Source organism: Myotis brandtii, unplaced genomic scaffold (assembly GCF_000412655.1).
Source record: "Myotis brandtii unplaced genomic scaffold, ASM41265v1 scaffold106, whole genome shotgun sequence".
Lineage (NCBI taxonomy): Eukaryota > Metazoa > Chordata > Mammalia > Chiroptera > Vespertilionidae > Myotis > Myotis brandtii.
In genome coordinates this window covers 1,334,311-1,359,553 of record NW_005353584.1, presented here as the reverse complement: position 1 = coordinate 1,359,553, position 25,243 = coordinate 1,334,311, and the positions used below count along the sequence as shown (strand labels likewise).

The 25,243-nt window shown below is 39.3% G+C and overlaps 1 protein-coding gene across 1 annotated transcript in view; it reads left to right on the top strand.

The window, feature by feature from the left end:
• The first annotated feature begins 349 nt into the window (after nt 1-349).
• The window catches only part of MORC1 (MORC family CW-type zinc finger 1), a 144,524-nt gene continuing 119,630 nt past the window's right edge, over nt 350-25,243 (top strand). The window contains exons 1-7 of the mRNA XM_014540912.1: nt 350-433; nt 2,583-2,636; nt 6,037-6,071; nt 10,650-10,718; nt 18,019-18,109; nt 18,747-18,855; nt 23,277-23,436. Of these exons, the coding sequence (XP_014396398.1) occupies nt 369-433; nt 2,583-2,636; nt 6,037-6,071; nt 10,650-10,718; nt 18,019-18,109; nt 18,747-18,855; nt 23,277-23,436 (583 nt within the window). The 5' untranslated portion in view covers nt 350-368. The remainder of the gene's footprint in view (nt 434-2,582; nt 2,637-6,036; nt 6,072-10,649; nt 10,719-18,018; nt 18,110-18,746; nt 18,856-23,276; nt 23,437-25,243) is intronic.

The following is a 25,243-nucleotide window of genomic DNA, read 5'->3' as shown; positions in this document are numbered from 1 at the left end:
GAGGATATATTTTTTCCCCATTGACTTTTAGACAGTGGAAAGAGAAGGTGAGGCGGGGGTGGGAGAGAGAAGGATCCACGTAAACGCTCTGTGACCGGAATCGAACCAGGTTACCCTTTGGTGCAGTGGGCCCCTACACTCTAACCAAGGAGCCACACCAACCAGGGCTCAAAGCTGTCCTTTGAGCAACAATTTATCTTGCCAGACACCAGCCAACAGCGCAGAGTGAGCTTCGCGCTCTGGGCACCAGGGGGCGCGCGCGTTCGCCGAGCCGGTTTCCGGGCGTGAGCGTGGGCGTGGGCGGCGAACAGCAGCTGGAGGACTAGACCTTCGTGTTTTTGAGCGGCGCGTGGGTCGCCTTCGAGGACATGGGCGACAAGTATGCTAGTCTGCGGCGGGCACAGCTGCATCTGGATTTCATCCACGCCAACTCGTGAGTGACTCCGTAGAGCCTGAAAGGGGGGGCGGAGAGTCTCACCGTGAAAAGTTTGGACCGTCTCCTAGCGAAATACGTGAACTTGGTATCATTGACTTATGGACATATTATTTCTTTATTTAATTCTTTGTTTATGCTTTAAAAAGAAAAAAAGAAATAATACAATTGTTTATGCTTTAAAAAGAAAAAAGCAAAGTTACTGATGCTTTAAAAAGAAAAAAACCTATTTATTTGAAGTGTATGCTTTAAAAAGAATAAAACAAAGTAAACTGATATTCTGGGCCAGGCTAAACCCCTTTTTATTTTTTCCCCACTAACGCCAAGTGGCAGGAAGGCCCTTTATTTATCATTTAACAAAATTGTAGGCCAGAGAACCCTCATTCCACCAAGGTTGCCCATCTCTAGTGACTTCCCTGCCCAATATCCTGACATTTTAAAGATTAAAGTTGCCTCCGGAGAGTAATTTGTATTTATTGATTCCAGCGTCTGCGGCCTCCAGAGTATTTCCAAAAACGTGACCTCTCTGAGGTTAGAATCCTCACATTTTGGTTATTACAAGGGCCCTCTGGCTTCTCTGTCAGGCCCAGATGCGTTTTGGCTACTGACTAGGTGTTATTTCAGGTGTTCAGATTGCAGAGGAAGAAGACAGGTTCCCTATTCCATCTGTCATTTCCCACACAGCAAAGCACAGCAGGGAGTGAGTGCTGCGTAATTCACAGTGATGTTGTTTGGGGGGATCTTTTAGTAATTTGGATTTTCTGAAAGTACTGATTGATAAAAGCAGCGATTTTCAACCCTTCTCATCTCATGCACACATAAACTCATTACTAAAGTTTTGCAGAACACCAAAAAATGTTTTCTATTTTTTGCTGATCTGACCAAAAAAAGTAGGTATCATTTTGATGCATTCACACCGGCCAGCTATTGTTGTGTTGGCTGTTGTCATTTTTAAATTTGACAATCTAAAGAAAAAGAGGTCAGTGCCTCTGACTGAACAGTCAGGTATTACATGTTTTAAAAAATCTTGTGGCACACCAGTTGAAAATCACTGATACAAGGGATGTACCAGATTTGAAACCACAGAAAAAGTGTAAAAAAAACCAGGGTTAGCCAGCCTTGCTGTATGGGACAGAGCAATTTTTACAGAAAATATGAGTAAAACAGGTACTATTCAGCAGATATTTAGTTTTTATTTCTTTATTATGTAGAATAATTGCAAGCTGGAAGGGATGGGACATTAATTACAAGTTAACAGAGGTGGAAGACAAATGAAGAAATAGCAGTTTTGAGTTGGCGATTTAGAACAATTATAAGCCCAGTGTTGGAAGGACTGTGAATTTAACCTCGGGAAGTTTCCTCAGCCTCAGTTTTGCATAGCTTCTGCAGATATCCTTCCCAGACCTCTCCTCCCCCAAATCACCCCATAGTCAGTTACTAGTCTGGAAACTGAATAACAAAATTGACAGCAGCACAAGCAGAAACAAAATCAGATACAAATTGGTATCTTCTCCACTCCTCCAGGTCGTTTTTGTTTGAGATTCCCACAGTATAAACAAGAGTGATTCTGTATTTCTCCCTTGCTTCACCTCTCTTGTCCAATCCACCATCCAATCCATCATCAAGTCCCCTTCAGGCTGTCTCTAACGGACTCAAAGACTCAAATTCATCCGTTCCACTCCGTCTCCACTACCACTGACTAGTCCAAAGCACTGCCATCTCCCTTCCGGACTCCTCCACATAGCCTCTAAACTGGGTTCCTTGTTTCCTGTTCTTGCTCCCCGAAATGGTCTGTTTTTCTGAAAGCTGTCAGTGTGAACCTAAAAAACAAACAAACAAAACAACAACAACAAAATAAACTTGAACAAATGCTTACAAAACAATTTGCTCTAAGTACAGGAAGGCCTGTGAAGTCTTTGTTTCATTAGGAGTAGACAGGCTATTTCGGCCATCGTGTTCTTAGCCCTGCTGGCTTTGTAATAAAGTGCATCAACCTCAGAAGCTTGATGGTGCTGAGAAAGTTGTTTCTAGAATAACTCCTTACTGGATTATCTGTCTAGACCTGGAGAATATTTGTCTGCAACTTTCTGAAACCTTTTGCACTGATTCCAGAGTTAAACTTTGGGCTTTCCCTCTATTTCTTCACCAGCACCACACACAGTTTCCTGTTCGGAGCCCTGGCTGAATTGCTGGACAATGCAAGGTAAGGCTCACCAGTGAACAAGGATTGTTGGGGGCATCTCACACAATTCCAGTCTTGTTGTATTTAAAGATGAAATTATAATGTCATTTCCCCCCACCTGCAATATTTTGTGAATTTAATTGCTATTAGAAATATTAGAGGAAAAAGAACAGGTAAGAGGAGGAATTATTCAGTTTGTATCTATGATCAAACTTGAAGTACAGATAAAGTGAGTGTCTGTTTCTGTGTTAATAAGCATGTAACAGCAGATAGTCATTTGGATGTTTTTGAGTTATACTGCATATCAACATATACTGTGTCTTGAGAATTTAGATTTAAGTTTGGGCCTTTATTGAAGTCTGCATCAAATCGAATTGCAAAGTTAAGGAGAAAATAGCTAACTGTTGTTGATCTCCTTCTATCATAAGACCCTGTTCTAAGCACCTTATAGATGGGTATTAGCTCATTCATCTTTACAACAGCACTCTGAGGGGCCTATACTTATTTCAATTCTACAGACGTGGAAGTTGATGCATAAAGCGGTTAGATGAATTAACCAGGGTCATACAATTGATATTGGCAGAACTAGAATTCAAATTTAGTCTGTCCAGTCTGTTTAGAACTCCCCTACCCCATTTTACTGTCTCTGACAAAGGCACTGGTGTTTAAAGAACTCTCATTAACAGTTTAAGTGCCACTTAAGTGTATTTGTGGGGGCTTGTGAGTGAGTCTGTTTTTCAGCTAATCAAATATGGCACTGCATTTGTTTTGTATCTGTATTTTCTTGTAATGGAAGATTTTACCTATCTTTTCTACAGAAAGCAGTCTACCCCAGGAAGTAGTAGGAAGTTGTTAGATCAGGGATCTCAGTAGAGAGACCTAAATTCCCTGCCACGGGTTGACAAATGAATTTCAACTTTTTTGCATTTGTCCCCCATTTTTGGCCTAAGAAGGGAGATGACTGGGTGTAAATGCAGGATGTAGTCAGTTCACTAGCCATCCAGAACTTTCTGCACAGCAGTGCCCTGTACTAAGGAAAAAGTCACTAACTCCTTCTTACACAAAATTGGAATCACAGTTATCACAGAAAGGGAGGGGAGAGGAGAAAAATAATAAAGTTGATTGGTTAGGAGAGCCCTGAACTCAGCTTAGAAGGAGCAAACAGGGATGGGACCAAGACCCAGGAACATTCATGGTTAGTCTCTCTAATGTGATTAATCACAAAAACAATATGTAATTATATATGTGTTTTCCGATGGTCTTAGGCGACCCCTGTGAAAGGGTCGTTCGACCCCCAAAGGGGTCGCGACCCCCAGGTTGAGAACCGCTGCTCTATAGGGTTTCAGGGTTGCTACTGTTTGCTTCTGCCCACAGCTCTGAAGCAAGGATCCTTTGGTGTCCCACTGAGTGTCCATTTTCAGCAACTTGCTCTCTGTAACTCTGAGAGAAGACATTTGTTACTCTGAAAGAACACGCTGGTCTATTCTACCAACTGTCTTCTCCTCTGAAGTTGTTTCACTTATTCATTCAACAGTAGAGGGCAGGTAAAATCAGAATGTAGAAGAAATAGAACAACAGGAACAGTTTATGCAGCAGAGGGTGATTGGCAAAGAAAGATTGAGTTCAGATTCAGGGGAGTGAGAGAAATGTGATCAATAAAGCAATTCTTGGAGCAGCATTTGTAAACTGGCAGCCCCTGACCAAGTCTGGCCTGTCTCATGTTTGTTTGATTTATAGTGAAAATGCACACGGTGTTTATAAAGAAAAGGAAGGAAAGAAGGAATTGTTTGTAAAGTTTAAGAAATAGGAGGTACCATATAAAAAAATCGCTTTGGACCAGCCTGTGCCTTCAACTTTGCCATTCCTAAAGGCCCTACAGCCAGCCCCACCTCCTCAGTTCCTCTGTCCTCAGTGAGCACTTGGCTTTGCCACCACTGCTTAGATGCTGGTATTGGACATCAAATGGAGCTGTTTAATAGACTTAGTCAAAATGCTTGGTTGGTCTCATAAGGAGGATCTTCATATAGTCCCGTGTTACTCTAAAAAATTATTTTACTCAAGATTTTGATGATTTCCTATAGTTTTCAAATTTAGAACTGGAAGATATTAAAGGAATGCTGTAAATGGATAAGGAAAATATGTGGCAGTACAGGAAGGCGTGGTTAGGAGCCTCTGCCAAATACAAGAGCTGTTCAGAGAGAAATTGACCTGGGCTAAATTACAGTCTATAATAAAATGACTTAATGTGTTATAAAGGTGAATTATTGTTCTGTGCCTTTATACGCCTAGAATTTCTGTGAGGAAACAGTTTCTTTGAAAACTTTCAGTACAGGGGTAGTTACTGAGCACCTATTGTGTACATGGTACTTTGAATGATGTATAATTACATAATGGAAATAATGATACCTACATTTCATGCGATTGTGGCAAAAATTAGAAGTGAATCCTCCTAATAGTAATAATAAAATTAGTTCAAAAATACTTCATTCAGTACTTACCTGATACACAGAAAATACTGAAGAAATGGCAGTGGTAACACCAGAATTTCTATATAGGAGGAGCTTAGAAAAAGCAATTTGGTTAAAGGAAGGAGCTAAGGGGCTAACTTTGAAAACTAGGCATGTAGAACAAGTACAGTGCACATATTCAGATTCCTACGGGATAGTTTTGGGTTGGGATTGATGAAAATTTGGGAAGAGACTCAGATTTTCCCATCAGAATCTGGTTGTTTTTATTATTCTGAGCTTCCTTTTAGAGCCTTCATTCCCTCAACATACCCTGTTCTGCATCTAAGACCTTATTCCTCATTATCTTTCTCCTTTCTCTCACACCCTTGATATTGAAGCTAGGATCTTCTGGCCTTTTCTCCTTCACTTTTTAAGTTTTTATTTAAAAAACACGCAAATAATATCTGTGAATTGTAGAAAAGTAAGAAAAAAGAAAAGAAAAACTCATCCAGCAATCTTATCACATAGAGGTGGGGGCTCAGCATATTTCTCAGTAGAAGGCCAGATAGGAAGTATTTTTACCTTTGTATGCCCTGTATTCTCTGTTGAAACTACTCACCTCTGCCATTGTTTGTGAAGGCAGCCCTAGGCAATCTCGGGGAAAACCCCATCTAGAGCAGCGGGAGGCACCCAGGAGGAGAGGAGCGGAGGCCAGGGCGGCTTTTTTGCAACCTGGGATGGGGCACCAAAGACAGAAGGTGGGGAGTTGGCACTTGGAGGGTTGGTGCGTGGGCATGGGCGGGGGATACCCTAACCCCGGGGCTCTTCCCCGCTGGCTGTTTCTCTCACGACCAGCAGGGGGCCAGCAACTACCAGGCCAGCCCCCCACAGGTGGGGAACTCCTTGAGCTCTGATCAGGTAATTTTTTAAAACAATTTCACACTGCAGCAATGACAATTTTATATTGTTTCCAGAGATGCCGGGGCTGCAAGACTCGATGTGTTTTCAGGTGAGCAGATTTGTTTTCTTTTTTTCTTCCAATGGAAAAGCCTGTGGTTATTTTGCTTTTATTTTATTCCTTGAAATCCACCCACATTCTTTAGGTGTGTAATGTAATATAAGTGCTTCATGACTACAGAGAGCCCATGGAGCCAGGTTGAGATAAGTACGCTGCTGGGGTGACATTGTTCCCTTGTGACAGGACCTTTTACAAAATTAGATCTTTCAGGGCTTTTGTGAAAGCCTCTGACTGATTCGGAACAGGCACTTTGCCACGAGAAAACAGTTTTATTTTTAAAAGGGTGTTAACTTAGCAAGTATTTATAATTAAGTATACATCATCTCAAATTATCAGTTTTGAAATGCGTAAGTGAACGTGCAGCATGAATGTTTGAGTGCTGTAAAATTCACACCAAATACCTTTTCTTCATTAACTTCATTTCTAGTCACCAAGTATTTATTGCTCTTACTAGTTCATTTCATTAGAATTTGGTGCCAATGAGGTTAGGTTCTGTGAACCAGCCCTCAGTTCAAAGTGTTTAGATCCTGTGCAGGTGGGTGTGTACGGATCACACAGGAGAGAGACATGGACATCTTGAGAGATCTGAAACATTATAAATGACATTATTCTTCCCTTTCTACCTCCATGTTCTGAAAAGTGAGAAATCAAACAGCAGTCAGTCCTTATTACTGATAAGTGCTCGGTGGGAGTATGGAGCTTGGTGTGAGAGCCAGCAGACGTACTGATCAAACTCAGAACCAGGCACTTCCCACCGGTGGCATCAGGCTTCCCCTGGGAGCTGGTCTGCCCTGAGGAGAGGGCCGAGGACCGCTGCTCTCTGCAGGCAGCTCACTCCCCAGAGGGAACATGAGGGATCTGAGCAGGGCCTCCCCAAATTACCAGTCAGACAGTGAGCTCACTGCCACAGGGAAAGTGAGTCCAGGGACAGCAAAGGGCCTCTCTATTAATACTGGCTGAACTCCATTCCACACAGAAGGAAACAGAAGTTGTGGAGAAGAGGCTGTCTTCCCTTATGTATCTAACTAGAGCAGCCGTGGGCAAACTTTTTGACTCGAGGGCCACAATGGGTTCTTAAACTGGACCGGAGGGCCGGAACAAAAGCATGGATGGAGTGTTTGTGTGAACTAATATAAATTCAAAGTAAACATCATTACATAAAAGGGTACGGTCTTTTTTTTTTTTTTAGTTTTATTCATTTCAAACGGGCCGGATCTGGCCCGCGGGCCGTAGTTTGCCCACGGCTGAACTAGCGGCTCCGTGCACGAAATTCGTGCATGGGTAGGATCCATAGGCCTGGCCGGTGATCAGGGTCGATCTGTGGGGTGACTGGTGGGGCAATTGGGGGGTCCCCACTGGCACTCACCTTGGCCAGCCTGCAGCCTGGGGGCAGCTACTGCATTGAGTGTCTGCCCCCTGGTGGTCAGTGCATGTCATAGTGACTGATCCTTCCACTGTTCAGTCAATTTACATATTAGGCTTTTATTATATAGAATTACATAGAGTAAAATAGAATAAGTGTCTCTTGCCTAGGAGAGGCCCAGAGTATGGTGGAAACACAGAGAAAGAATGCCTCATGTAAAAGAGCTGGGACTTGAAATATGGGTGGGATTTTTGTCAAGTAGTGTTGGAAGAAAAGAATACTCTTGTCTGAGGAATTACCATGAGAAAAAGAATAGAGGTAGACTAGTTCACAGGTTCATTCATTTGTTCAGTAATAGTTTACTGAGGGCCTATTATGAATGAACCGAGTAATTATTCTGGGTGCTGGGGAGAAGCATTGAGCAGAATGTAGGATTAAGTCTGTGCACTCATGGAACATGCCTTCTAATGGTGAGAGAGAATAAAGAAATGAACAAATACATAAAACACCAGGCAATGATAAGTGGTGAAAGGGAAAAAAAAATGATGTAGGTTAAGAGAGCAGAGAGTGATGGGTAAGTTGTGCTATTTTTCATGGGGTGATAAGGGAAATCAGCTAAATAGATGATTTACCAGCAAACACCTGAGTGATGTGAGAGATGGAGCCAAGTAGGCACTTGGGGAAGAAGCATTCAGGGACCAAAGACTAGGTCAGGTTGACTAGAGCTGAGTGTTAGAGCCAAATGGATGAGCACTTTGAATATCACACTAAGGTGTTTTATTTTTTCTTCTGTAAACAGTGAACAATTGAATAACTTTGAGCAATGTCATTTGGGAAATTAGAAATGTTCTTTTCCTTTTTAAAAGGTACTCCACCAATAACATACAGGACGGTCTATAGAAGTGTTAAAGAAGGGATAGCAGGACGGTGTTGCTATGGAAATAACCTAAGCAAGATTTCATGAGGATTTAAATGAGGGCAGTGATCTTAGAAATGGAGAAGGAAGAAGAGAATTAAGTTGCATTTCATTCAGAGCACACATGTTATCGATGAAGGGTTGAGAGGAATTTCCCGGAATCACAAAGTACAACAGATATGATCAGAATTCACATATTATATTCTTTTGTGTTTATGGCAGGACACCAAGCAAGGACTGACAGTTTACCTCACTTGTCATGGTCATAAATGGAAAAGAATCTTCGGGATTTGTGTTCAAAGTGGCACTGCTTTCTTTAGGTTATATGTGTTTTGTGAAAACCTGAACTTGTGGTTTTTGGTTTTCAACTAAATATTCATCTTACAAAGTTTTTTTAAAAAATGTTTTTATTATTTTAGAGAGAGAGGAGGGAAAGGGAGAGAGATGGAGAAACACTGATGAGAGAGAAAAGTCAGTCGGCCGTCTCCTGATCCAGCCGCAACCTGGGAATGTGCCCTGACTGAGAATATAACTGGCGACCCCTTGGTGCGTGGGTTGACAATCACTCAGCCACACCTGCTGGGCTAAAGTTTTCTTTTTACTTAATATTTTTTATTGATTTGTTTTAGAAAGAGAGGAAGGGAGTGGGGGAGGGGGCGGAGAGAAACATCAATGTGAAAGCACAACATTGATCTGCTGCCTCCTGGATGCCTCCTACCAGCATCAAGCCCAAAACCTGGGCATGTGTCCAACTGGTAACCAGCACAGATGACACCAAACCAACTGAGCCACACTGGCCAAGGCTATAAAGGTTTTTTATTGCAACAAACCGTACTATGGTTATAAACCTAGCAAATAGATTTTTACAAACCAGAAACGGGGTATGCACCAATAGATAGAATTTGTATGGGTATACATAGTTAATCTAGGTATTGGGCTGATATTCAAATTGTTTACTGAGGCACCTGAATTACTCTCCAGTCTTAGGTTTTTCTTCAGATAACCTGAGGGCTATAAATTTCAAACTAAATGTATGTTTATCCATGGGTGTTTTATCTCTTTGTGTGTATTAGTTCTAGTAAACATGGGTATGCATTCCATATGGCTTTTCTTTTTTGTTTGTTGGTTTGTTTGTTTTTATTGATTTTAGAGAGAGAGGAAAGGAGAAGGAGAGAGAGAGAAACATCTGTGCGAGAGAGAAACATTGATCGGTTGCCTCCTGTACGCCCTCTCCTTCTCTCTCTCCCAAGACCTTTTTTGGTACTTGGAAATTAGAATGAAATACTGCATCAAACTTTCAAAGGATAAGACTACCACAGTGAATGGTAGATCTCTGAGAAATTACGTTGGAATGGCATGCTTTCAAATGATCACCATAAGTATAATTTGAAGTGAAAATTTGTAAAGTATTTCAGTTTTATTATAAAAATGCACACACAACAAAGACGGTCTTAAGTCATTTCTTTGTTCTACTTGCATTTAGTAGTTGCTCTTGAGCAGCTTTCTTTGCCTTTACCATCTTGACAAGTTCCTAGGAAGGGAAAAGGGTGTTATTTAGAATTGGTAGATACCGTATTTCTAGTGTTTGGTATAAATAGTAAAATATTCAAATTGGATAAATCTATAATTAAATACTCTACTGAAAAAAACTGAGTTTACTAATAGTCCAAACTCTGAAAGTTCTAAGACTGGTCATTTCTTTGTAATTTTGGGCCTATGACTAGTGTGATATTGAAATAAGCAAAATCTATAAACTCAAAAAATCTAAACTAATAATAACAACAACAATAAAAATAATAATAACAAAAGAAGCATGCTCAAATGGCTCTTATGGGATTTAACTACAGTAGTTGGAAGAGAGATTGATGACCTTAATGAGAATGGCCTGGCTTGACTTTGGAATTGAGCTTTGGAGGAAAGGAATACCGGTTGGTCAGTTACCACCATCTACCTTTCTTTCCCCCGCCACCCCCCCCCCCCCCCAGGGAGGGAATACATAGAGTCTAATGGGCCAGTCACATTCCAGAGCTGGGCATGTCATTAATTTATTAATGTGCAGGTGTTTTATAGTAATTCAAAGCCTTTTTTTTTTTTTGCTTGATTGTTCCTCCCTTGCAATTTTCTGTGTGAAATTGTAGTCAAAATGCTTTTCTGAGCTCTATCACTGTACCATAACTGTCATAACTCAGTGGCTGCATTTGAGGAAGACGGATAATTCTGTGAGCAGCATGACTTTCTGATGAACAAATTAAGCTCAATATTTATTAGTAATAACTGCTTTCTCTTACAGTGGATAATGAAAAACTGCAGGGCGGATTCATGTTGTGCTTCCTGGATGATGGATGTGGTATGAGCCCTGGTAAGTTAATTATCTAGATACCTAACTGGCTGTTAGAGAGAATAGTATTAAAACTCATAAAATAACTATTTGTAATACTTTAAACAATAAAACTCATAAAATAAATAAAAGTAAATTGAGCTGTCTTTGCAAAAACAGGTATGGAGCTATTAGGGTAAATAAATCCCAGTCTTAACATATTGTTGAACTTTTTAGGTTTAAACATTTCAGCTGACAGAATAAATTCATTGCAACCATGTAAAACCAAGACAAAAGTAAGCGTAAATAAGTATTGCCAGAAAAATGAAAGGCAGACGGTACCTAATTACTTGTATGAAAAAGCATCTGGGAGTGAATGGAATACAAATGGTTACTGGTTGCACCCTGAGATTGTTTTTAGACCATCCTTCAGGTATTGCTTGCGAGACCTCTAAGGCAGTTTCCAAAGCCTGTCGGCTATTTAAAAATTTCTGCTTAGCCTGGAGGTAGAGGTCATCTTTCTTTGTTTTTAGCAGTTTGTGATTTTTCTTTGCATGTTCAAAGGTTTAGTTGCTTTGATTAGATGTACTTATCATAATGAATAACTCCAATACATTACACAACTATCTTTGTATCGTCAAGGCTGGAAAAAGCCAGCACATAGGTGCATAATGCCTGTTTGCTGTGGAATTGAAATGTTATTTATTTCCTCTGATGAGGGCTTGATTTACCTGAACTCGCTTAACCCTGAATTCTTACAACATTTGTGTATATGCCACAAGCCAAGATTTAAAAACAGTGAGGGAGTTCAAGTAACATGGGACTGTATAGGTCAGCTTCACACCAGAGGAAAGAACGCTCATTCATGCTGATGGTAGCTGAGAATACAAAGTAAAGTTGTTATCGTCTTCTGAGTCTTTGAAGTTCCGCCTTGGTCTGGATAGTCAAAGAGTAATTTATTAGCAAGTTTAGAAATGCTCAGATAGCACACTCAGTTCTCCTTCTGACTTTGAATAATTTTGATTTTTCCAGGTCATTTTGATGAAAAAGTATTGTTGCTTCTTTAGTTTAACTAAATAAGAGAGCAGAGTTTGTGAGAAAACCACATTGAAAAAGCAGTTTCATTGCCCATTTCTAATTCATTTTCCTGATTTCTTAAAATAAATAACAGAATGTGTGATACATTCTAAGGCAATTCTTTAAAAAAAAAAAAAGCAACTCATTTTATATGGCTCCATAAACAAAATGATCAAAATACAGGAAAGTGATAAAGATTCAGATCTTCAGAAGGAACACACGTCAGTTGACATAAAGAGTAGTATTTAAATAAAAAAAGCCCACAAGTGTTGAGAGAGCAATTCTTTATTAACATTTATTAGAAACTGAGTAATAAGTTAGAAGGAGGAGTGTATCTGATGACTGAAAATAGAATCTATCTGTTGTCCACACTGAGCCAGATCAATCTGGACCCACAAAAAATGACTGCAATAATTTCCAAATTCTTTCACCCCCAGTCTTATCCCATGACAGGCTGTTCCTCATATAGAAATCCTAAGTCAATTTTTTAACATGAATCATATCATATTATCCTATATAATAACAGACTAATATGCAGATAGACCAAACAGTGGAACAACTGAACAACCAGTCCCCAAGACCTGCACTGACCACCAGGGGGGTGTGCAGGGAACATGGCAGGTGTCCGCAGCAGGCGGCAGAGCACGGAACATGAGCGTTGGCCGCCTGTGGTGGGATGATGGAGCAGGTGAGCGGGGGTGCCAGACCAAGGCCGGGTGCCGGTCACTGTCATGGGGCGAGCCTCTGGTGGTTACTGAAAATTCTTTGCTTCCATGCACCCTGGTCCCGCCCAGCGCTCACTTGCTGCCAGAGCCACCGCTCGCACCCACTGCCGGCACCCAGCGCCGGCCCAATTGTTCACCACCGTCAGCGGGTGCAAGTGACAGCAGGAGCTTTCAATTAATTTCTTGCGTCATTTGCCCCCTCACTCTTAGAAATGGTCTTGTTTATTTGGCTACTTCTTTCAGTATGTTTCTCCTACATGACATAAAGTTGTTGAGGGCAAGGGTCATGTCTGTTGTATTCAGTGTTCTGACTGTCTGCCCTGATCCCTGGCCCATACGTGGGAGACTATGTGGTGTGTAATGAAAACCCTGGGATCTGGTCTGGGTTGTAATCCTGGTGGTAGCATTTATGAGCTGTGTGACCTTGGGAAGGTTACATAAACTCCTTAAACTTAAATTTCCTCATCTGTAACATGCAAATAATAATAATTTATTCCTTATAAGCTTGTTATCAATGTTAAGTGGTACATGGAAAGTATATTGATAGCACCTAGAATGCACTTAACAATCAATCAATTGTAGCTAACATTATCATTATGGATACCCTCACCTAATATCCAACCCTGTATGAGAACATGAGATTGAATGTCAGATTAGGTTCTGACAAGCAGAGTATCTGGTAGCTTTTACACACCCCAAACCAGGTGCCCCCAGACGGACACAGGGTCCTCAAGAACAATTCTAAAGCATGTATTCAAGTAGGCCAATTGGGAGACCCATTTCTATCTTTTCTTGTTTCCCTGGAGCTTTTTGTTTCTGGAGGTATGTATTTTCTGAAATCCAGAAGATTTTTCTCTAGAATTCTAGAATGCCTTTAAGAGAACAGGAGACTAACTCTAAATAAAAGTCTGAAACAAATAGCCCTTCCTCCCCAGGTTGTATCAGACCAGAAGCTATTACATTCTTCTTAGATTCACATGGGGCTTGATAAAGGCCAACTTTATAGAAAATTACTAGTGGTACAAGTAATCATAATATTTAAAATTTATTAACGTTTATCAAGTCCCATGTGTTGTGTTCAGGGTTTGAAAAATATATCATTTTATTGAATTTGTTTTATTTATATTTTTCAACAACTATGTTCCAAGTATTAATAGTTCCCTTTTATTTTATTTTTAAATGTATCTTTATTGTTGAAAGTGTTACAGGTGTCCCCTTTGTTTCTTTCTTTCCCATTGACCCCTTCCACCCCACATCTGCCCCTGCCGGGCCTTCACCACAGTATTATCTGTGTCCATGGGCTATGCATACATCTCTCCCTCCCCAAGTCCTACCCCACCTTTCCTCTGAAATTTGTCAGTCGGTTCCATATTTCTATATCTCTGGATCTATTTTTGTTCATCAGTTTATTTTGTTCATTATATTCCACATATGAGTGAGATCATGTGATACTTATCTTTCTCTGACTGGCTTATGTCACTTAGCATAATACTCTCTAGGTCCATCCATGCTGTTGCAAATGGTAAGAGTTACTTCTTTTTTACAGCCAAGTAGTAATCCATTGTGTAAATGTACCACAGCTTTTTTATCCATTCATCTTCTGATGGAAACTTGGGCTGTTTCCAAATCTTAGCTACTGTAAATTGTGCTGCTATGAACATAGGGATATATATATTCTTTCTGATTGGTGTTTCAGGTTTCTTGGGATATATTCCTAGAAGTGGGATTACTAGGTCAAATGGTAGTTCCATTTTTAATTTTTTTAGGAACCTTCATACTGTTTTCAACAGTGGCTGCATCACTCTGTATTCTCACTTGCTGTGTATTAGCGTCCCCTTTTCTCCACATCCTCGCCAGCACTTGTTTGTTGATTTGTTGATGTTAGCCATTCTGACAGGTGTGGGGTGGTATCTCATTGTTGTTTTAATTTGCATCTCTCTGATGATTAGTGACTTTGAGCATTTTTTTATATGTCTCTTAGCTTTCTCTATGTCCACTTTGGAGAAAAAAGTGGACATAGAGGTCCACTTTTTTTTTTTATTTAGGTCCCTTGCCCATTTTATAATTGGATTGTTTGTCTTCCTTTTGTTAAAGTTGCATGAGTTCCCTATATAGTTTGGAGATTAAAAATATCAGATGTATCATTGGAAAATATGTTCTCCCATGTAGTTGGCTCTCTTGTTATTTTGATGGTTTCTTTTGCAGTGCAGAAGCTTTTTATTTTGATGTAGTTCCATTGGTTTATTTTCTCCTTAGTTTCCTTTGCCCTAGGAGAAGTAGGTATCCACAAACATATTGATTCAAGAGATGTCTGAGATTTTGCTGCCTATGGTTTCTTCTAAAATGTTTATGGTTTCAGGACTTACATTTAAGTCTTTCATGCATTTTGAGTTTATTTTTGTGTATGGTGTAAGTTGGTGGTCTAGTTTTTTTTTTTATGTCCATTTTTTCCAACACCATTTATTGGAGAGACTATCTTTATTCCATTGTATGTTCTTGCCACCTTTGTCAAATATTAATTGAACATAATGGCTTGGATCAATTTATGGGTTGTCTGTTCTGTTTCATTGATCTACATGCCTGTTCTTGTGCCAGTAACAGGCTGTTTTGATTACGGTGGCTTTGTGGTATAACTTAATATCTGGTATTGTGATTCTTCCTACTTTGTTCTTCTTTCTCAAGATTGCTGTGACTATTTGGGATCCTTTTTGGTTCTATATAAATTTTTGTAGTATTTGTTTTAGATCTGTGAAATATGCCGTTGGTATTTTATTTTATTATTATTTTTTTTGAACCAACTGAAACATAGTTTATTCATCTCATTAGGAGATGCATCTCCAATGAATGTTTACTTTTTCTTCTTTTTATGTTAAAGCACCAACGACCTTTAAGAACTCAGAAAGTGTGAACAGATAGTGCAAACATGACACACAAACCAAAAGGTTGTGTCTCCCAGCGCTGCGTCCCAGCTGCAGTTCCCCTCCCCTCCCCAGCCCCAGCCACGGCGACCGGTCTCAAATACACCCGCGATTGAAAGTCAAACTCAGGACCATCACGTCACGTTTCACCAATCACAGGGAGCAGCCCGCCCTTTCCGGTAGCTCCCAGGTGCCTCCTGGGCTTACACCGCCCAGATTGTGATTGGCTGTCGTTCAGTATTATGTTAATGAGGTGGCCGTTTTTTAAAAAACTTTGGACATTTAATTTCCACCTAAGTGTTACAAATCATTGTTGAGTGATAGTATCTGAAGGATTATACAGACTGGAAAGCTTTTTTCTTTGCCTGTGGGATCAAAACTAGGGAAACTATCTCACCATGACTGCAAAGTGTGCGGCGGCGGTAGACCTGGCGGAGGCGGCGGCGTGTACGTTAAGACTATACTTTCAGGGATCATTTCTATAGTTCGTTACTAGAGAAGTTTCTCTGATCGTGTAGAGCACCCGAAACCACGAGGAGGAGATGCAGCGTTCTCTCCTGAGCGTGAAGCCGGCTCTCAGTGTTGCACCTGCAACTGCCGTTTGCCATTGATGATCGTTCTTCTCTCTGCTGGGGGAGAAGAGGGAGAGGATGCATTCTGAGTGGCTTTCGGTTTTTAGTTGGTTGAAAAGAAAGGTTGAGTTTGTGAATGCCATTGTAGTTCGTTCGCTGTAGTTGGAAAATGCTATGGATACTTTAAAAGTACGAATAGTTGTGCCTGCTTTTTCTTTCTTTTCTTTTTTTTTATTGCTTAAATTATTACAGAGTATTACATATGTCTTCTTTTTTTCCCTGCCCTGGCCTCCCCTTCCCCCCAGTGTCTTATGTCCATTGGTTATGCTTATATGCATGCATACAAGTCCTTGGGTTGATCTCTTACCCCCCTCCCTCCTGCCCCCCAACCCTCCCCGGCCTTCCCGCTGCCGTTTGACAGTTTGTTTGAGGCAGCTCTGCCTCTGTATCTATTTTTGTTCATAAGTTTATAATGGTCTTTATTATCCATAAATGAGTGAGATCATGTGGTATTTTTCCTTCATTGACTGGCTTATTTCACTTAGCATAATGCTCTCCAGATCCATCCATGCTGTTGCAAATGGTAAGACTTCCTTCTTTTTTACAGCAGCATAGTATTCCATCATGTAGATGTACCACAGTTTTCTAATCCATTCATCTATTGCTTTTCCTTATAAATATGTTTATGTTCTTTTTAGGCTAGGGGGAGGTAAAGGGAGGAACACCCATCAATTACTTTCTTTGCCAGTGCGAGCCCTACTGGGGATCGAGCTTAAAACCGGGGGTCATAAGGCAGTGGGGAGTCAACTTGGAAACCTCTGTGCAGGGGAGGATGCTATGAGGTCCATAAGAGTTACCAAAATAAAACGTTTAAACTATACCTTTCTTCATACTTTCTTGTAAAGTGATTTATTCTCCCCCATACAAATCCCTCAGTTATGCCGTTGGTATTTTAATAGGGATTGCGGAATCTATTGATTGCTTTGGATAGTATGGACATTTTAATGATATTGATTCTACCAATCCATTAACATGGTATATTCTTCCATTTGTTTATACTTTCCTCTATCCCTTTTTTTTTTCAATGTCCTGTAGTTTTCCAAGTACAAGTCTTGTACCTCCTTGGTTAAGTTTTTTCCTAAATAACTTAATTTTTTGTTGTTGCAATGGTAAATAGGATTGTTTAATTTCTCTTCCTGAGAGTTCATTATTGGTATATAAAAATGCCATGCATTTCCAGATGTTAATTTTGTATCCTGCTACATTGCCAAATTCATTTATTAAATTGGTAGTTTTTTGATGGAGTCTTTAGGGTTTTTCTATGTACAATATTATGTCATCTGTAAATATTGACAATTTTACTTCCTCCTTTCCAATTTGGATGATTTTTATTTTTTCTTCTTGTCAGATCACTGTGGCTAGTACTTCTAGTACTATGTTGAATAAGAGTGGTGAAAGTGGACATCCTGTCTTGTTTCTGTTCTTACGGGAAATGATTTTAATTTTTTGCCCATTGAGTGTGATGTAGGTTTGTCACATGTGGCCTTTATTATGTTGAGGTATGATCCCTCTATCCCACTTTACTGATAATTGTTATGAAAAAAGGGTGTTGGATTTTTTCAAATGCTTCTTTTTGTATCAATTGATATGATCATGTGATTTTTGTCTTGCAACCTGTTTATGTGATGTATCACATTTATTGATTTGCATATATTGTATCAGCCTCGCACCCCTGGAATAAATCCCACTTGGTCATGGTGTATGATCTTTTTAATGTAAGTAGTTCCTTTTTAGAGGTTTGGAAATTAAGCTTCAGTGTTTTAAACTCTTATTTACTCTAAAACCATATGGCTAGGTCTGTCTGACCTTCAATATAATACTATTAAGATCCTGGTCAGAGATTATGGAGCCTGATAAGGAACCTTGCTTCTGGGCTGACCCAAGAGATGTGTGTGCTCTGAGATATGTGTGACGTGCTAACGACTGGATGTCTGGCCCCTGTGACCTACTCATAATTCCTAACCACCTAAAACACTTTTGTGGATTACAGAGGAAGCCTCAGATATTATTTACTTTGGAACATCCAAGAAACGGTTGTCAACCTTGAAGTTTATTGGGCAATATGGCAATGGTCTTAAAAGGTGAGAATTTTTTTTTCCTTTAAGGCATATATTATTGATAATGGAACAATATTTAGTTAAAGGCAGTCTTATGTAGAATGGTCCAAATTTATAGAACTTTAAGAAGAATATAAACTTGGGAGTCCTACCTTGGTTTTGATTCTCCATACCCATTACGGACTTGATCTTTACAACATTTTAAAACTTAATTTTCAAATAAGTGATGAGTCTTCTTCCAGGAACTGCTGTACTTCTGAGCTTAATTGCATCTCTGTGGTTTCTTACTTCTCAAAGCATAGTTTAGTATAAGTGTTACTTGTGTCCATGGTTTATTTTAGTAGAATATCTCAATGAAAGGCAAGCACAATCACCAGTGTGGCAACTGCTAGGGGCAGATGATTGTGCTCTTCTTCAACCCCAGGCCATCTTTATCTCTGGAATCATGTCTCAAGCAAGTGTGGGGCTGGACTAGTTCAAATCCATCTGTTCTGCTTTGAGAAAAAAAAATCATATTGAACTCTCTTGGTGATGGGTCAGCAAAACAGTGGAGCTATTTCTGTGAAGAGAAAACCCATTAGAGAACACAGTATCATGCCTGCCTGTTGCTCCTTTTTAGTGTTTGACATGTAAACTGTTATCTTCTTGATTTTTAATATAGTGGGTCCATGAGGATTGGAAAAGACTTTATTCTTTTCACAAAGAAGGAAGAAACGATGACCTGTGTTTTTTTTTCTCAGACATTCTGTGAAGGAGAAGGTCTGAGCGAGGTAAGAGTTGAGATTTTTCTTTGTTTCCAATGGTATCAGTGTTGTTTTCATTTCCTATCTCAGGAGGTAAAATCTATAATGAGTTCTTTCTGGTTATGTTTTAGAAATTTAGGAATATGTTTGGGAGATAAAGAAAGAGTGGCTAGATCATTGGAGGCCTATCTTATTCTCTCTTGGGTTTTCAACTTCTAGGAAGTTTTCAGAACTTTATTTACATTATCTATGTACCCAAATCTCCCAAAATAAGAGGCTCCTTTTGGCACAATGAGCTTTTTTTGCGAAGAAGCCTGCAAATCAATTGTACCACTTGTGCCATAAATGGATTATCATTCTTAAAAGAAATAGAATATTGGATTCAAAGTCTTGAAATAGAAAATCTAAAGAAACAAAATGTGAAATATACTTAAACTTGTAACTCCAGTGACCATAATAATTTCAACTCCATTTGATGACCCAGAGATATTTTATTAATTTGAAGTGTCTGAGTTTTACTTTTAGAAACATCAGTTATAATTCAGTACAAGTATATGTTGAGGAATTGCTGTCTGTCCAGCACTGGGTAGGCCCTGTAGAAGGTAGGAAATAAGAAGTAGACCACCTGACCATCAGACTTTTTTTAGCGCTGCCACAAAATAAGGCAGACACATATGAATTATCTAAATAATAAAATGGAATTGTTTAAAAAGAATGCTGTTCAACAAGTATGTGTTCCTGCTGCCGCAAATTGTCAAAAGCAGTGATGTGGAGGTTTTATGGAGTGAGTACACCTTATTACTAGAAAGGCTGGTTTGTGGAGAGAAATGGTGTACAGAAAGTCTCATGCCTGGAGATAAGAATGGGGTTTGAAGGGACAGTATGGAGATGTGAGATTGCCCAGCAAGAGCAGAGCGTGCTCACTGGCTGCAGGAGGGTGGGGCTGGGTATAGGAACAGTCTGCAGGCAACAGGGAATAGCCGATGGGATGTTGCCATGAGGGAAACCAATGATTTAAGCATTTATGTTGTACTTTATGTATGTAAAGGGCATGCAAAATGGGGCCTATGGTCTGCAGTTATAGCTTTCTAAAATGGACCATTCACCTTACCCTAATTTTAAAAAAGTAAATAAAACCAACAACCTCTTTCCATTTCCATAGAGGCAGTCTCTTTCAACAATATTAGCTGATTCTTTTGATTTTATATTCTGGATATCTGTGTGTAACAGGCTTGTATTGCCTTTTTTTTTTTTTTTCCTGCAGGGGAGATATTTAATCAATAAATTCACAAAAATCAACATTGCAATAAAACTGTACAAATATTTAACTAAATTGCAAAATAGTATGAGTGTTTCCAGCATGTAATTTGGCATTATTAAGAAATCATAAGAAAAACCATGCCTTTGTGCAGTTGTATTGCTACTTTTGATTTGATTTAGGCATTACCTATTAACCTCCTACTATAAAAGAACAGGATTTATCTATTTTCCCCCCTGTACTCCTATCACACACATACTCTTCCAATTCCATAGCTCGTTTGTAATTATGGCTATGACAATGTTCAGTATTTACATTATGAGACTATATAAACACCATCCATAATCATACCAGATCATAAACTGTTATTTTTTCTCTCTCCTGCACAAGTTTTTATTTTCCCTGGAATCAATAATTGTATGCTTAGTGTTCTATGTACTTATCACTACCACCAAAAATCTGCCTGGTTTTCTGTGCCTTTACCACTGCTCGTGGGCTGCAGCTCACAATTCTGCTTTCCATGGATGGTACTCAGCTGCCATCCTGGGATCTGTCCGTGTCATTGTCCAGGCGAGTCTCTGCATCTCTCTTCTGTGTTAAATCTCAGGTCCTAAATCTCATGTCTTTTTGGTGTAACATATTCTCCAGTAGCATTTTAGCAAGGGTGCATGAAAGATAAAATCTTCTGAGATCTCAAATGCATGAAAATGTTTTTATCTTGCTTGAAAATGTAATGATAGTTGGTTTGGTGTTATTGCTAGGTTGCAATAAATTTTCCTTCAGAACTTTGAAGGCATTGCTCCATTATCTTCTAATTTCTAGTGTTGTTTTTAAGGAGTCTAAGCCATTTTAATTCCTGAGTCTTGTATGTGACACGTTGTTTGTGCCCTTTATTTTTTGGAGATCAGTAGAATCTTCTTCGTCCCCCCGTATTCTGATTTCAGTGTTTTGCCTTTGGGTGGTTCTGTTTGCATCCATTGTGCTGGGCTCTTGTTGGACATTTTCAATCTGGAATCTCGTGTTCTTCAATTTGGGGGCATTTTCCTATAACATTTGATGATTATCTTACCCATATATTTTTGTAGCTTGTGTTTCTTAGCTCTTGGATGTCTGAGACCAGTTTTTTAATTTTCTTCTTTCCTCTCCTATGTTTTGTCCTTTATATTTTTGGGTTTTTTTCTGGAAGATTTTATAACATTTATCTTCCAACCTTTTCATACATTTGATGATTATCTTACCCATATATTTTTGTAGCTTCTGTTTCTTAGCTCTTGGATGTCTGATACCAGTTTTTTTTTAATTTTCTTCTTTCCTCTCCTATATTTTGTCCTTTATATTTTTGTTTTTTTTTTCCGGAAGATTTTATAACATTTATCTTCCAACCTTTTCATGTAAAAGTTTTTTTCTGTAATCATATTCTTAATTTCCAAGAAGTCTTTTCTTTTCTCTCAATGTTCCTTTTAAAAAGATATCTAGTTCTTGTTTCAAGGCTACAGTACTTCCTCTTAGAGCTCCTCTCTCTCTCCTCCCTTCCTCTCTAAAATCAAGAAAATATATTTTTTTAAAAAAGATATCTAGTTCATGTTTCAAGGCTACAGTACTTCCTCTTAGAGCTTTGAAGATATTAACAATGATTGATTTTTCCTCCAAAAGTTTTATGTTCTATATTTTTTTGTTTCCACAGAGTTGCTTTGTTTATACTTATTTGGCCTCTATTTATCATATTAGAGGCTTTGCTTAGATAGTTATTCATCCTAAATATAGTATGTCCTCACTTTACTTCCCAGATAGGTTCTTGGAAACTGTGACTTTAAGTGAAACCAATTTTACCATAGGCTAATTGATATAAACAAGAATTAAATTCTTAGTGTATTTTTGGTTACAAAACATCACCAAACTTATAAAGAAAGACCCAAAATGCTTCCAATAGTAAACATTGAAATAAATATGAGCTACACATGCATTCAAGAAAAATGAACAAAAACAAGCTAGTTCTTTGACAACCCATTTATTGCAGTACAGGGTCATGGGTGGCCTCCAGGCTATGGAACCCCACCCTGGAGGGGATGCCCTTCTATCACAGGGCCACTCACAGACACCCAAACTCACTCCGACTGGGACAGTTCACACACACCAATCTACCTCATGTGCACATCTTTGGGAGGTGGGAGAAAACTGGAGTACCTGGAGAAAATCCACCTAGACATGGGGAGAACCTATACACTCCACACAGTCAGTGACCCCTGCTGAGAGTTTTTTCTCTTCGACATTGTAATAAAAGAACATTGAACAGAACAGCATTTGAGAGCCTGCTGTACTTTTAAGATTAGTCTAAAAAATGCCTATTGAAAACTGAGAGTGTGGGTGGTGGGGCTTGGCAGGTATGAGTGTCACGCTAGGAAGATCTAGCTGGCTGTCTTATTGGGAAACCCTCAACATCATTTTCTTTATGTCTTTCCTTCTGGGTTTGTCAGATTTCTCAGGGAAGACTTCTACAGTCTTCTACCTGAAGACCTACCTGAAAACTTTCTGGAAGCTAAATGGGAGAAGAGATCTCAGGTTCTTAGTACCCAATGTGTACACTTTCACTTAATCCCTCTCATCTCAGTAAGGTCTCCTGACAGCTCTACTTGGCATGTCATGTAATTCAGAAACACTTTGTTCCAGTCTTTCCAGAAAGTGAACATCCAGTCTTTGTGAAGGTAGGGAAGGACTTATTGCCAGATGGGTGTCTGGATGCACATCTAGCTCTCTTTCCCCTTTGCCCTGGTCTAGAGTTGATTCATGTCATCATTTTCGGAGTCTTTTTAGTGGGTTCTGAATTATAAATCAGGCTGCTTCTCTTTTCTGGCATGATCTTTGGATTGCTTTTCTGAGATATGCTGTCATTTGCTCTCCAGTTTCTAAATGCTGCTACTATTGTTCCTTCTGCCATTATACCCATATTTTAAGAGAAAGCAGAAGTAGATTCTATCTGTCCCCACATTTCACAATGGACCATTTTAGAATAAAGCCATATATATAATAATGCGTCTCTTCCTTATAAAGCTAGAATACAGGAGGGAAGTAAACTTTTAACTTCATGTTTGGTTTTGTAATTTGGCTGACGCGTAGACTGAATTATGAACAGATAAAAAGGTGATGGTTTTTATTTGTGTGTTTCATAGTAAATTGATGTGTTTTTTAATAGGTTGTAGTTCCAATGCCTTCGTGGTTAACAAAAAACAGAGAACCTGTCACAGATGATCCTCAGAAATTCTCAACGGAATTGTCTATAATTTATAAGTACTCTCCATATAAAACCGAAGCTGAATTAATGCGGCAATTTGATATAATCTATGGGAAATGTGGTAAGATCATAAAAACGTTGAAATTTAGATGGAAATATTTGTTTTCATTGTCTTATGAAAGGCATTATATGTATGTGTTCATATTTTTTTCTCACATGGGGGCAGTCATTTGTTGTCGCCATATAACTTTCGTATTAAGAGAATCCAAACATATATAACTTCAAGTCCCTGACAATGAGAGAAAGGCGTATACTTGCATGAACTTGGTGAATATCAGTGAGAAGAGGATGATACAAGCTATGACCGCAGGGCTCCACAGTCCCTGTACCAGATACAGTTAGGAGATGCTTATTGCAGCGTTTAAGTTGAGATGATCCCAGGTTTATGAGTTAGTAACTTATAAAGTAAGGAATCCAAGTTTCTGCAGCAATTAGCAATAACTTTGTAGATACTTTTTTCCAAATTAATGGATCTCTTTTGCATTCTTTTAACCTCCACCAACTTTCTGATGAATATGAAGAATGTACCATGTCTAGTAATATTTTAAATGCCAATCTTTCTCTAGGCTTCCACCACTCTTTATATCAAGAAGAAAAAAGAATCTTATTTTAGAGAAAGCTATGTGCACTCTGCTTTTTCCAACTCCTTGATTTATGTAATGTTTATAGAAAAATTCCAAGAAATTTATTTCTGAGTTAGCCTATGTTACTTTTGAAATTTCTTGTTTAACCTGTGGCATTTTGTTTAATAGTGGTATGTTTTTTTTCATCCTTTTCTTTTTCTCAGAGAGAAAAGTATGGGCAATTATAGTATTCATTTTATTAACATATACATGATATACTTTGAGGATAGTTGATGTCATCTCTTAGTTGATTTCTAATTGTGAAGTACTCTTACAAATAGTAATGAAGAGGGTACTATTTCCTGAATACTTTTCTAAATGGTTTATAAAATTTAATTCATTTAATCCCTTAAACGAGTATGTGTTTTAGGAACTTTATAAGTGCCACTGAATAGATGAGAAAAACTAGGTTCAGCAATGCTAGGAATCTTATTTGAGGTCATTGCACCAGTACATGGTTGATCCAGGATTTAGACCCAGGCATTTTGCTCCCAAGTCCAATTCTTTTTTTTTTTTTAATATATTTTATTGATTTTTTACAGAGAGGAAGGGAGAGAGATAGAGAGTCAGAAACATCGATGAGAGAGAAACATTGATCAGCTGCCTCCTGCACATCTCCCACTGGGGATGTGCCCGCAACCCAGGTACATGCCCTTGACCAGAATCGAACCTGGGACCTTTCAGTCTGCAGGCCGACGCTCTATCCACTGAGCCAAACCGGTTTCGGCCCAAGTCCAATTCTTAGCCACTATGCTGTTCTCCCTTGTACTGAAGTACTACCAAAAAAGTGAAATTGGTTGTTCTTTTAATTTACCTAACAATTCTGTTTGTCTTCATATTATAAACAACTTTATAAAGCATTTGTTTTTTGTTAACTATGCTTTAGAGCAGGGTCAGCAAACTATGGCCCCCACAGGTCAAATCTGGCTTCATCCCTGTTCTTGTAAATAAAGTTTTATTGGAATACTAGAGACCTGGTGCACAAAATTTGTGCACGGGGTGGGGGTCCCCTCAGCCCAGCCTGCACCCTCTCCAATCCGGGACCCCTCGGAGGATGTCTGATTGCCCAGGTCTAAACCGGCAGTCGGACATCCCACTCATAATCCTGGACTGCTGGCTCCTAATTGCTCACCTGCCTGCCTGCCTGGTTGCCCCTAACTTCCTCCCTCCCTCCCCACCCCCCCGTGCCGGCCTGATCACCCCTCACTGCCTCTGCATTCCTGCCTGATCGCCCCTAACTGCCCC